This window comes from Nematolebias whitei, chromosome 1 (genome assembly GCF_014905685.2).
Source record: "Nematolebias whitei isolate Nwh7 chromosome 1, NemWhi1, whole genome shotgun sequence".
Taxonomy (NCBI): Eukaryota; Metazoa; Chordata; class Actinopteri; order Cyprinodontiformes; family Rivulidae; genus Nematolebias; species Nematolebias whitei.
Genome location: NC_056498.1, coordinates 2807221 through 2820571, shown reverse-complemented (window position 1 = coordinate 2820571; position 13351 = coordinate 2807221). Strand labels below are relative to the sequence as shown.

The window sequence follows — 13351 nt, the reverse complement described above, 5'->3', positions numbered from 1 at the left end:
AGAGGCTGTGAAGAGTTCTGTCAGTTTTTCCATGAGAAAAATGTCTTCTTTGTAAATTATCATAAATCATTGCCATGGTAACTTAAAACACCAATAAAAGTAATGGCACACATCACGGTGCCGAGCTGGTCATTTTGATATAACATTTGTGGGGGGACAAATTGTGGTCTGGGCTGAATTAAAGCTGATAGAAGAGCAAGACCCTTGAATATGGATCCTTTCCATGAGTCTGTAAAATTCACCTGAAGATGGGAGCCTTGATCTTCATTATTTCCTACTCAGCTGTCTGTCCTTCATGTCTGTCTCACTCAGCTATCTGTCCTTCATGTCTGTCTGTAGACGGGAGGTGGAGACTGATCCAGATTCTGGATTTGAGACGTCGGACTGCTCTCAGGCTCAGCTCAGTGACTACAGTAGCGTGATGAAGTGTGGAGCTCTGTCAGACCTGATGGGACCGTTTGCTTCCTGCCACACTGCTGTGCCACCCAGGACCTACCAGGAGTCAGTACTCTGTGTTTGTGTGAAAGATGTTGGCAGGTCACTCCCAAACTAAAATGTTCAAAAGTACAAGTTGAAAATATTTGTTACAGAAAAAAGACTGAATATTATTCACAAAACAAAGGTCAGATAATTTTACAGAAAAACATAAGAATACAGTACTATTTACAATAAAATTATATTTACATGATAAAGCTTTAAATATTCTACATATATTTACACAAAATACTGATTTACAAAACAATCTGAATTTTAATAAAAGAAAGAGAAAAAACTTATTTAAACAACAAAAATGTAATGGTAAATTGACTGTACTTACTGTATATAGCACGTTGGTTGTGTATTGTAACCCCAGATTCTGAGTATAGGCGTAGCCCTTTAAGGCTATTGCTAGTGGGTTTATCCCTGCGCGTGCAGCGCAGCACTGACAACTTTAATCTACTCCCACTTGCTGTGTGGGTCCCACCCCCGGTCAATATAAATTGCCCTGAGACCGGGGTTCGGCTCCCAATATAACTTATTCTTCAGCCATTTAGGAACCAGTGAGGCCCAGATCTTAAAGGACTATTCCTATACTCATGGGGTTACAATATGTAACCAACGTTCTATTTTGTATAGGCTTCGCCCTTTAAGGCTATTGCTAGTGGGTTAAAGACGAAGCAGGATGAGTCTATGCCTCACTGGGTCCGTCCGGAACCACAATCACACAGATATCGTTTATATTCATGAACACATTGAACCTTGGATCATGCGTAATTATGCACCGCCGAGTCTGTTCACCTGATGTGTGCTGAACGTCAAATGCATAGCCTCTGTGTCAGTCTGAGGCTGGAATGTCAAATCCTGTTCTTGTTGCTAGGTGACAGGAAGGGCAAAATCCATCCATCCATTCATTATCTTTACCCGCTTATTCCATTTTGGGTCACGGGGGTCGCTGGTGCCCATGTCCAGCAATCACTGTGCGAGGGGCGTGGTACACCCTGGATGGGTCGCAAGTCCATCACAGGGCCACATAGAGACAAACGAGACAAACAACCATTCACACTTTCACTCACACCTAGGGTCAATTTAGAGTTACCAATCAGCCTAACATGCATGTTTTTGGTCTGTGGGAGGAAACCGGAGCACCCGGAGAAAACCCACGCATGCACAGAGAGAACATGCAAACTCCACCCAGGAGGCCCCTGGACCGGGGTTTGAACCAAGGACCTACTCGCTGAGAGGCAGCAGCTCTACCAGTTGCGCCACCGTGCTGCCCGGAAGGGCAAAATATTTTTTATTAATCTGAGATTGAATTGTCAGAAATACCTGCTGCTGGAAAACGAACAGGTTGGAAAGTTTAATGAGAACAACTGTGTTGTCACTCAGCCAGGACTCCGAGGACCAAGTGGGTCAGAGAGAAACTGGAGGCGTTGCATAGGTAAAAGCAAATGAAAGGGATTGGTGAAAACCAAGAAGCTGCAGAACAAATGTCCTGCACTGATACTCCTCCGTGCAGAGTGACAAAGGTTGAAATTCTTATGATGGAATGAGCCTTGAGCTCGTCTGGGGGCTGGAGTACAGAAGAACTATAAGCTTACATATGGCCTCATGACCATGTGACAGATGCTGGGCAGACAAAGGTTGTCCATGTGACTGGTTTCTAAAATGTACAAATAGGTGCACGGATTTACGTAATGTGGCTGTGCATGCGATGTAATAGGCGAGCATGCATACTGGGCAAAGAAGATGGGAATTTGCTTCCTCCTCAGAGCTATGTGAGAGGGGAAAAAATGTCCTGATGCATGCTCAATAATCCAGGTAGAAAAATCCAAAAAAGTTAAATCTGGTCCTCTGGACATTCAAAAAACAAAACAAAGCAAAACAACAACAACAAAAAAATGTAGAAACGTTTCATCTTTCATCCGAAAGACTTCCTCAGTCTGAGGTGCTGTCTTCAGCTCAGTCTCTTAAATAGCACCTTCTCAGAGTGGATCAACCAGTTTGCTGCTGACAATCAAAACCAGCTGCTCACATGATCAAGAAGGACCATCAGCCTAACAATGGATCATTAGCACACTGATGGCTGTTTACTATTCACAGGAGGCTGAGTGATACTAGCAATAACAGCATTGTAAGAGTCAGAGTCAGAGTTTCTTTATTGTCATTCGCACCTCATGTGGTACATGTGGTGGAGCGAATAACTGCATTGAACTGCATTGAATTTATTTTTCGGTTTTGTTTGTTTTATTTGATTTGTTTTTTGAAAGTCCAGAGGACCAGACTTAATTTTTTTAGATTTTTCTAACTGGATTATTGAGCATGTATCACGATATTCTTAAGTAAAGGTTTAATTACAGCAATTTTAAAGCTCTGTGTTACATAAATGTTTATTAGAGATAAATGAAGCAGATACAAGATGTGGTTATTAATTAAGGGAAATACATCTTTAAATTGGTTGAGGTGGGTTCTAGCAGACATGTGGATGGTTTGGATGAAGCTGTTATAATTGATAACTCAAAGTACTCAACAGGACAAAAACAATCCAGACATAAATATTTAATAGTAAGTCAGTTAAGAATTCTGAGAATTCAGACAAAAACTGAGCATAGGAGCCTGATGGACGATATATAAGAACTAGTGAGAGTGGCCATTCCGTTTTCCAGTTTGGATGGGATATACTTAGAGACAGTGACTCAAAAGTATTATAACTACTAATTGGTTTAGTATTAATTAATAACCCCGACTGAAAAATAGAAGCTACCCCTCTGCCTCAACCAGTTATTCTAGGAACATGAACATTTTAATAATTAGGTGGAGTGGATTCATTTATACTAACAAAATCCTCCCGTTGTAGCCAAGTTTCTGTCAGACAGAATAAATCAATATGATGATCAGTTATCAGTTCATTAACTAACAGGGATTTAGAGGAAAGAGATCTGATGTTCACTTTACTACACACACATTCATACATCACTGTACAGCAACTACAAAGATAAATCTGAATCTGTAGAGATTAATCAGAGCTATAGATCACATTCATACACCAATGGTACTCATCAGAGGCAATGAGGGGTTCAGTGTCTTGCCCAGGGACACTTCAACATGTGACTGCTGGAGAAAAACAACCCCCAACTCTCCCATTGGACGATGACTGCTCTAACCACTCAACCACAGCTGCCCCAATAAAATTAATTAATTAATTAATTAATTAACATTTTATGTGCAGAGATAAAGTTGTATTTTTTACACATAAAACATGTATTTTTAGAACAAAAAAGCTAAATATTTACAGAAAAGTCAAAAAACATTTTTTAGAAGAAGGACAAAATGTTTTTCTTTCCGTCTCTTTCATCACATCTTTAATCTCAACATTTCAATTGGGGGTCACATTTGATTTGTTCTGAGCTTCTTTAAACATGTCCTTTCAGTGACTGCATGTTCGACCTGTGTGCTGAGCAAGGCAGTGCGGAGTTGCGCTGTGCCAGCTACGAAGCGTATGCTACCGCCTGTCAGGAGGCCGGGGTCCAGCTAGGATCTTGGAGGCAGCAGCTGGACTGTGGTAAGAAGGACAGAAGGACCTGCACACTACGACCCCTCTCTCTCAGAAAACCATTTTTTATTTACACTAATGCACCACCATACCATCAGAGGCCTGGTTTTACTGCAGTGGTTTCCAGAACAGAACGGAACAGAACCTTACTCCTCCCTCGACACGCCTCCATCTAAATACGTAAAATAGATGAACATGTGTTTGTCATTTGGGATTCTAGTGTCTGCAGGTTGAAAATTGTCTAGATGCAGAAAAGTGAAGAATTTCATGGAATGTGAATCAGAGACTGTGGTTCAGTTTCGTTGTTTGGATTTAAACCATAAATGCCCAAACTCATGGAAAAAAAAAACAACAGCCAGGTCCAGAACAGAACAGAACCAGACCTGGACCTTCAGTGGCCTCTGAGGGCCTCATCCTCTGAGCTCAGAGATCTCTACAGATTCTTTTAATCTGTTAACGAGATTATAAACTGAAGATGATGGGGAATTGACGTCTTTCATTCAGGAACTTTAGTCTGAAATTGTTCCACTAGTTTTACACAGCCTGCTGAACCTGTGCCCGTCTTTACTTCTAACAGTCTCTGTTTATCCCCAGTGGTCTGACTGAGCCTTTGAAAATTTACCTCATTAGTTCCTAAATGTTCCTCCAACTGGTTCTGATTCTCTTGTAAATGAGTCCCCGAGGCTCAATGGGATTAACCTGTACAAATAAAGGTTGAATGAATAAATGATTCTGTTTTCTTGTTTTTTACAGATTTATCTTTTAGAAATGTGTTGCTGTCATCACATGTGTCATAGTTGAAACATTTGATGTGTTGTTTGTTTTTTTATTTCACTGTGAATCAAATGTGGGTCTGTGAAATTTTAAATCCTTTGATTCTGTTTTTATTCAAATCATCTGAACATTTTTGGACCTGGTTGTTCCAGAAGAACTCTAGTTTTTGAGCAGCTGTTTTCTTTCTTTGCCTTTCAGTCCTTCGCTGCAACACCAATAGCACATATTCATCTTGTATGTCAGCGTGTCCTGCGTCCTGCGCCAACATGGCAGCACCCTCTGAGTGTGACATGACTTCCTGTGTGGAGGGCTGCCGGTGTGCTGCAGGCTTTGTCATGAGTGAGGGGACATGTGTCCCATATCCAGACTGTGGCTGCACCTTCCTGAACCGATACTACCCTGTGAGCTGTTGTCTGTCTTTCTGTCTGTCAGTGTGTCGATCTGTCTGTCTTTCTGTCTCTCCGTATGTCTTTCTGTCTCTCTGTGTGTCTGTCTGTCTGTCAATGTGTGGGTCTGCCTGTCTCTCTGTTTGTCTGTCTGTCTGTCAATGTGTGGGTCTGTCTGTCTCTCTGTGTGTCTGTCTTTTTGTCTCTCTGTGTGTCTGTCTGTCAGTGTATCTGTCTGTCAGTGTGTCTGTCTGAACTCTCCTCCATCTCCGTGTGTGCAGCTTGGTGAGCAGTTTGTAACTGAAGACTGCTCCCAGTCCTGTGAGTGCAGCAGAACCGGTGCTGTGTGTCAGATGAAGACCTGTCAGGATGGATACATCTGCACCATTTATAACCTCAAGAGAGACTGCTACAAAGGTACTGGTGTGACGTCCCGAAAGCTCGCACAGAACCAGGGCTTGTAGAGTGAGCTGTGTGTTGGTGTGTATCGTTGTGTGTTGCAGCAAGTCCCTGCCTCAGCTCACCTTGCTTAAATGGAGGAACTTGCTCTGAGGGAGCCAACCACACATACACCTGTTGGTGTCCAGATGGGTTTGAAGGTCCAAACTGTGAAGTGGAGAAGACCCCAGGAGAGGTCACACCAAGTGACAGGCTGGGTATATATATCACTCCAACTTAAGAACACAACCACTAAATATTGTGATAGTTTTTATGTTCATGTCTGTGTATGCGTGTTAGTAAAATATCTCATGAACCACTGATTGGACTTAATGAAACTGGTAAAATGGAAACTTTTGGATGTACATTTTCAGCTGACTAAAATTAGATATCAACCCAAATTAAAATTCTTGAAATCGTTGGCTACCACAACCAAACATACCTGATGTTCAAAGGTTCTGTTTGTAAAAATGTCTTCTAACAGAAACCAAATGGATCATCGTGATCGTGGTCCTGGTCTCAGTTGCTGTCATCACCATGCTGACAACCACAGTGTGTGTCTGCAGAAACAAGAGAAGGTGGGTCTGAAAACACTCGGATGGACTGTACTGAGGTAGAACAGGCCAGAAGTTCAGTTTACGTCCTGAGTTCAGGGGATTCATAATCACAAGTCTGCTCACAAACCTTCATGTTCAACACATTATTGACTAGTCTCTGAGAGGGAAACCAAACAAACATCTCATGTCAGTTTATTCTCTCTACAGGAAACAGAAGAATAAAGACAACACAAAGTTCAGCCTGAAATCAACAAGTGAGTACAAAACTGAAGATCTGAAACAGATTAATACTGAAGACCTAAACAAAAATTAATACTGAAGACATGAACCAGATTATTACTGAAGACCTGAAACATTTTAATACTGAACACGTAACCCAGATTATTACTGAAGCCCTGAACCCGATAAATACTGAACATAATACTGAAGACCTGAACCAAATTAATTCTGAAGACCTGAAGAAAAATTAATACTGAAGACCTGAACCAGATTATTACTGAAGACCGGAAACAAATTATTACTGAAGACCTGAACCAGAATAATAACAATGACCTGAACCATCTTAATACTAAGCACATAACCCAGATTATTACTGAAGCCCTGAATCGGATTAATACTGAAGACCTGAACCAAATTATTACTGAACACCTGAATCAGATTAATACTGAAGACCTGAATCAAAATGAATACTGAAGACCTGAACCAGATTATTACTGAAGACCTGAACCATCTTAATACTAAACACATAACCCAGATTACTACTGAAGCCCTGAACCAGATTATTACTGAAGACCTGAACCAGATTATTACTGAAGACCTGAACCATCTTTATACTGAACACATAACCCAGAATCAGGGCCAGATTAACACTTCGCCGTACACTGGGCAACAATCTTCAGGGGCCCCATCATCACGACCCCAGAATCACCATAATCTGGCAAAATACAGAATAAATTACCATAATATACACTAAATATAATTAAAATTCTAACTATCAAGAATATTTTTATGTATAAAACTCCAAATGCTCATTGACACAAATCATCAAGACTGAATTAAGTTGAATGCACTTTGAACATCATGACACCATATGTGTACTTGTTTAGTAACATGTTGATCACTGGTGTCAGAAGCATTTATAATGTGTGTGTGTGTGTGTGTGGGGGGGGGACACTGATGGGGGGGGGGGTCTGGGGGTCCTCCCCCAGAACATTTTGAATAAAGTAGATGCCATTTCCTGCATCCTTGTGTATATTAATGGTGGTTTAACATCTAGTTTTACCTACATAAGTAAACACTTGGAACACCTTGGGATTCCCCTGGAGGAGCTGGTCCAAGTGGCTGGGGAGAGGGAAGTCTGGGCCTCCCTACTTAGGCTGCTACCCCCGCGGATGGATGGAAGTAAACACTTGATTCAGTAACTATATTAGAGTTAATGGCACAACAAGAAGTAACCTGACCAACAGCTGATTCAATGAATTAAAAATATTATATATTCAAAGGTGACAATTTAATGCCCAAATTAAAATTAAATGTCTGTAACTTAGTTGACTTCAAATGCAATAAGATTATCAATGAATGTTTGCAACAAAGGATTTACTGATTATAACAAAGATTCCTTCAAGAAACCTCCTAATATAAATCATAAAACCAGTATGACTTCTGCTCATTCTAAATTTGTCAAATGGCCTAAATCTCCTAAAGTGAAGGAAAATCATTTTAAAACAATAAATAAGATATATCCTGTAGCCATGTTTCTTGAAATAAGATTTAAATTTGATGTTGATTTTTGTGCCTTTTGTAAATCCCAAGATGAATCCCTCGAGCAATCTTTTTTTCATGTCAATACAAAGTGTTTGGTCAGACATCAGAAACTGGATTCATCTCAAACTTAACATTCCTTCTTTTCATGCTGATGCCATTTTACTTTATGTGGATAACTTAAACTCAGCTTTCTCTGATGCCATAAATATAGTTGTACTTATAGCAAAGTATACATTCACTTTAGTAAGAGGAGGGATAATAATCCCTCCTTCCTGTTTGATGAACAATTTTAAGTCATACTATTCTTCATTAAGTAGATTAAAAATCTGCAAAACTGCTAAAATCATCTCACAACAGATACAAACTTATTGTTTTTATTAAAACAATGTTTCTCAAGGAAAAAAAACTGATGAGCTTATCAGCAGGTAAGGGGCGTTTAACTTAGGGACAAATTGAGGTTGTTGATTGGTCAGTTACTGACACGCCTTCTGAGTTGATTGACAGGTCGCACCATTGAGGATTAGATTGAAAAGATAAAAAAAAAACGAGAGCTGCAGCAGCAGCACTGGGAGGAGGCAGGGCTGCACAAATGCAGTGCAGGGCTCCAAGTAAAGCAGGAGATAACCAGATTTTTGCTTATCCCCTCACTGCCCTGGGCCCCTTAGAGATCCAGGGCCCCTGGGCAGTTGCCCAGTTGCCCATATGGTTAATCCGGCCTTACCAGAATATTACTGAAGCCCTGAACCAGATTATTACTGAAGATCTGAACCAGATTATTACTGAAGACCAGAAACAAAATTATTACTGAAGACCTGAACCATCTTAATACTGAACACGTAACCCAGATTATTACTGAAGCCATGAACCCGATAAATACTGAACATAATACTGAAGACCTGAACCAAATTATTACTGAACACCTGAACCAGATTAATTCTGAAGACCTGAAGCAAAATTAATACTGAAAACCTGAACCAGATTATTACTGGAGACCTGAACCAGATTAATACTGAAGACCTGAACCATTTTAATACTGAACACGTAAACCAGATTAATACTGAAGCCCTGAACCTGATTATTACTGAAGATTTGAACCAGATTATTACTTAAGATCTGAACCAAATTAATACTGTAAACCTGAACCAGATTATTACTGAATATTTGAACCAGATTATTACTTAAAACTTGAACCAAATTAATACTGAAGACCGGAACCAGATTAATACTGAAGACCTGAACCAGAACAATACTGATGAACTGAACCAGATTAATGCTGAAGACCTGAACCAGAGTATTACTGCATACCTGAACCAGATTAATACTGAAGACCTGAACCACATTATTACTGAAATTTTGAACCAGATTAATACTGAAACCCTGAACCAGATTATTACTGAAGACCTGAACCAGATTAATAATGAAGACATTAACCATTTTAATACTGAACACCTGAACCAGATTAATTCTGAAGACCTGAAGCAAAATTAATACTAAAAACCTGAACCAGATTAATACTGAAGACCTGAACCATCTTAATACTGAACACGTAACCCAGATTTTTACTGAAGCGAACAGAGAACAATGTTCTTATGTATACATCTCTAAAGACAGCGAACCATGTTCTTCTGTAAACAGTTCTAAATACAAAGAACCATGTTCTTCTGGAAACAGCTCTAAAGACATAGAACCATGTTATTCTGTATACATTTCTAAATACAAAGAACCACCAAGTCATTGGTTCAGGTATGTTGACGACACCTGGGTTAAAATTAAATCTCAGGAAGTCCAACATTTTACTGATCACATCAACTCTGTGGATAAATACATCAAGTTCACACGAGAAGATGTAAAAAGTGGCAGGTTGGCTTTCTTGGACTGTGAGGTCTCAGTCTCTGATAGAGGACATTTGCAAACTGAGGTGTACCACATACCCACCCACACAGACCAGTATTTGCAGTTTGACTCCCATCACCCTTTGGAGCACAAGTTAGGAGTCATCAGGACTCTGTATCACAGAGCAGAGAGCATCCCCACTAACTCAGGAGCCAGGCAGAAGGAGAAATCCCACACAAGACAGGCTCTAGAGCAATGTGGATATCCTAACTGGGCCTTCCTGAAAGCAGAGAAGAAACCCAAACAGGACTCCAGTCAGCCATCAGGTGAAAAGGAGGAAACCAGACCCAGACCAGTGGCCATTCCATATGTTGCAGGAGTATCAGAGAAACTGAGACGTTTATTCTCTAAACATAATGTCCCAGTGGCTTTTAAACCCCAAAATACATTACAGCAAAGACTGGTTCATCCCAAAGATCCAGTCCCCCGGCACAAACAGAGTAATGTTGTGTATGCTGTTCAGTGTCAAGAGGGCTGTGATCAGTCTTACATCGGGGAAACTAAACAGCCACTGGCCAAAAGGATGGCCCAGCACAGAAGATCAACATCATCAGGCCAGGATTCTGCGGTCTACACTCATCTCCAGGCCAGCGGTCACTCTTTCAGGGATGAAGATGTTCACATCCTGGTTAGAGAGGCACGATGGTTTGAAAGAGGAGTAAAGGAGGCCATCTTTGTGAAAATAAATCGTCCATCATTAAACAGGTGTGGAGGCCTCCGGGTTCAACTGTCCCCCTCTTACAATGCTGTGATTGCTAGTATCACTCAACCCCCTGTGAATAGTAAACAGCCATCAGTGTGCTAATGATCCATCGTTAGGCTGATGGTCCTTCTTGACCATGTGAGCAGCTGGTTTTGGTTGTCAGCAGCAAACTGGTTGATCCATTCTGAGAAGGTGCTATTTAAGAGACTGAGCTGAATACAGCACCTCAGACTGAAGAAGTCTTTCGGATGAGAGATGAAACGTTTCTACATTTTTTTGCTTTGTTATGTTTTTTGTTTTGAATGTCCAGAGGACCAGATTGAACTTTTTTGAATTTTTCTACCTGAATTATTGAGCATGCATCAGGATATCTTCTCTAAATAGCTCTAAAGACAGAGAACCATGTTTTTTATGTATACATTTCTAAATACAGGGAACCATGTTCTTATTTACACAGCTCTAAAGACAGATAACCATTTTTTTCTGTTATTAAAACAAGGACTGTTTTAACACTTTATCACCTTTTACAGATTCATCAGCATGTATAGCACTGTTAACTGTTACAGCACTTTTTGTGTAATTAAATAAAATTAATCTCTGAACATGCTGATGATTTTTAGTTGCCAAGACAGAGGTTGACACCGAAAGGTTCTTCTTCTTTTTCAGCTTTTCCCTCTGTAGGGGTTCTCCACAGCTACAGTCATCCTCTTCAATCTCACTCTGTCCTCTGTCACTCCAACCAGTAGCTAATTTGAGATGGATTCTGCCAGAACAAGATCCAGGAACGCCTTCATTTTGACCCGTTGTGTTCCGGCAACTCTTTCATTGGATCTACCAACTCCGCCCCTAAAAGTCCAAAGCACATTTTTATTTTGATTATTTATTAAAAATACAAAGAGAGGAGATGTTGCTCGTAGCCCAGGGAACCCAGTCTGTGCCGGATGTTAAGCCATAGCACACATGGTGCACCAGCTCGAAGAGCCTCTAGGCAGGGGGGAGTGAGGACGGAGGGACAGATGGTCACATTTACGCACGAAGGTTCTGCGCAGAGTCCTTCTCTCCTCTTCTCCAAATATTGTCCCTACAGGGTTGCGCACTGAAAAACACCCCCTCTCCTCTCCTCTCATACCCTGAAACAGAAATGATAATTTATTCAACAGAATAAATAAATGCCTGTGGATAGTGCATGTTACGCACAGAAACGTCTCCAAACAGCTCTGTCTACCCAGCGCATGCACATCAGCAGGTGTCTGAACTCCTGCTACATTTCAGACATAATAAATAAAAAAGCTTACTGTAATAAATAAATAAAAAATACAAAGAGAGAAATGTTTGATGTGTTATTCACATTATACATCATGTTTCAAAACAACGGTGCTAATTTGTCAAAATAACAACAGCGATCAAAATGTCAATAAGACAGTCCAATTTACTTTAATAAAAAATGGATGGATGGATTGTCTGACAACCGAGAATTGAAGCCTTCAGGTGCTTCAAACAGTGCCACGAGACTGGAGCAAAAGGACTGAATTCAGTGAAGAGTTCAGCTCAGAACCGTGAAGAGAGGGGAGGGAGGTTTGCTCCATTCACACACAACCTTCTGTTGCTCTCCAAAAATAGTCATTTTATTGTTTACAAATGTAGGTAAATGTTGATGTATAACAACCTGTTAAAATACACCAAAATGCAATAAATGGCATCTCTGTTATTCAAAACTTTCTGTGGGAGGACCCCCCCACACCACCACCACCACCAACACCAGCACCACCACCCCGGCCTGCCTGCTGTTCCAGCCTCAGTCAGTTTACAAATTAAGCCCAGACTCCAACCATGTCCTCTCTAAACTGCATCCATACTGTAGAGTATATCTCCTCTGTCTTTTTCCTGGCAGATGCATTTCTAATATCCTACCAATATATCCACTGGCCCTCCTCTGGAAATGTCCAAACATCTCAGTCTGGCCTCTCTAACTTTATCTCCCAGTTGTTCAACATGTGCTGTACCTCCAATTATCTCATTTCTAATCTTATCCATCCTTGTCACTCCTAAGGAGAACCTCAACATCTTCATTTGTGCTACTTCCAGTTCTGTCTCCTGTCGTTTTTATTTTTAAACAAAGTTTTTTAATAGATTGTTTTTATTTTTGTACAAGCAAACAAAAAGGAGAACACAAAGATCAAAAAACACTCCCATACTGGATCATTCACACAGACACAAATAAATGGTAAATGGACTGTACTTATATAGCGCCTTTCTACCTTATCAACACACTCAAAGAGCTTTACAACACAATCTGTGCCTCATTTACCCATTCATACAACATTCTACTAGATCGCTACAAAGCTAATTGAACAAATCATTCTAAAGAGATTAATCAGATCTTTATCACATTCATACACTGATGGGACACACATCAGAGGCAATGAGGGGTTCAGTGTCTTGTCCAGGGACACTTTGACATGTGACTGCTGGTGGATTCAAACCCCTAACTCTCGCACTGGATGACGACTGCTTTAACCACTCAGCCACAACTGCCCCAAATAAGCTAAACAGGCCTTGACAAGTTTTCCACATACAACATAAAAAGCTGCCAAGTGCCCCAACATATTTTAACAGAACCCTTGAGGGTATAGCTGATTTTTTTTAGATCAGGAGTTCTTAAACTTTTTGAGTTCAGGGACCCCTTACAGGGGAGAAAGTTTCTGGGACCCCTAATAACCCTCATGTTTATTAATTAATTTTCTTCAATTTGTCTATTTGTCTCTTTAATGCAATGGAAATATTTGTGTAACATTAATACTTAAGA

At 40.4% G+C, this 13351-nt stretch overlaps 1 protein-coding gene across 1 annotated transcript in view; it reads left to right on the top strand.

Annotated features, from left to right (window-relative positions):
• zanl (zonadhesin, like) overlaps positions 1-6498 on the top strand; it is a gene marked incomplete in the record, with an annotated part of 443805 nt that extends 437307 nt beyond the window's left edge. The window contains 7 exon segments of the mRNA XM_037681443.1: positions 340-501; positions 3909-4039; positions 5003-5205; positions 5472-5607; positions 5694-5846; positions 6113-6206; positions 6393-6498. Coding sequence (XP_037537371.1) covers positions 340-501; positions 3909-4039; positions 5003-5205; positions 5472-5607; positions 5694-5846; positions 6113-6206; positions 6393-6498 — 985 coding nt within the window.
• Between the last annotated feature and the right edge of the window lie 6853 nt (positions 6499-13351).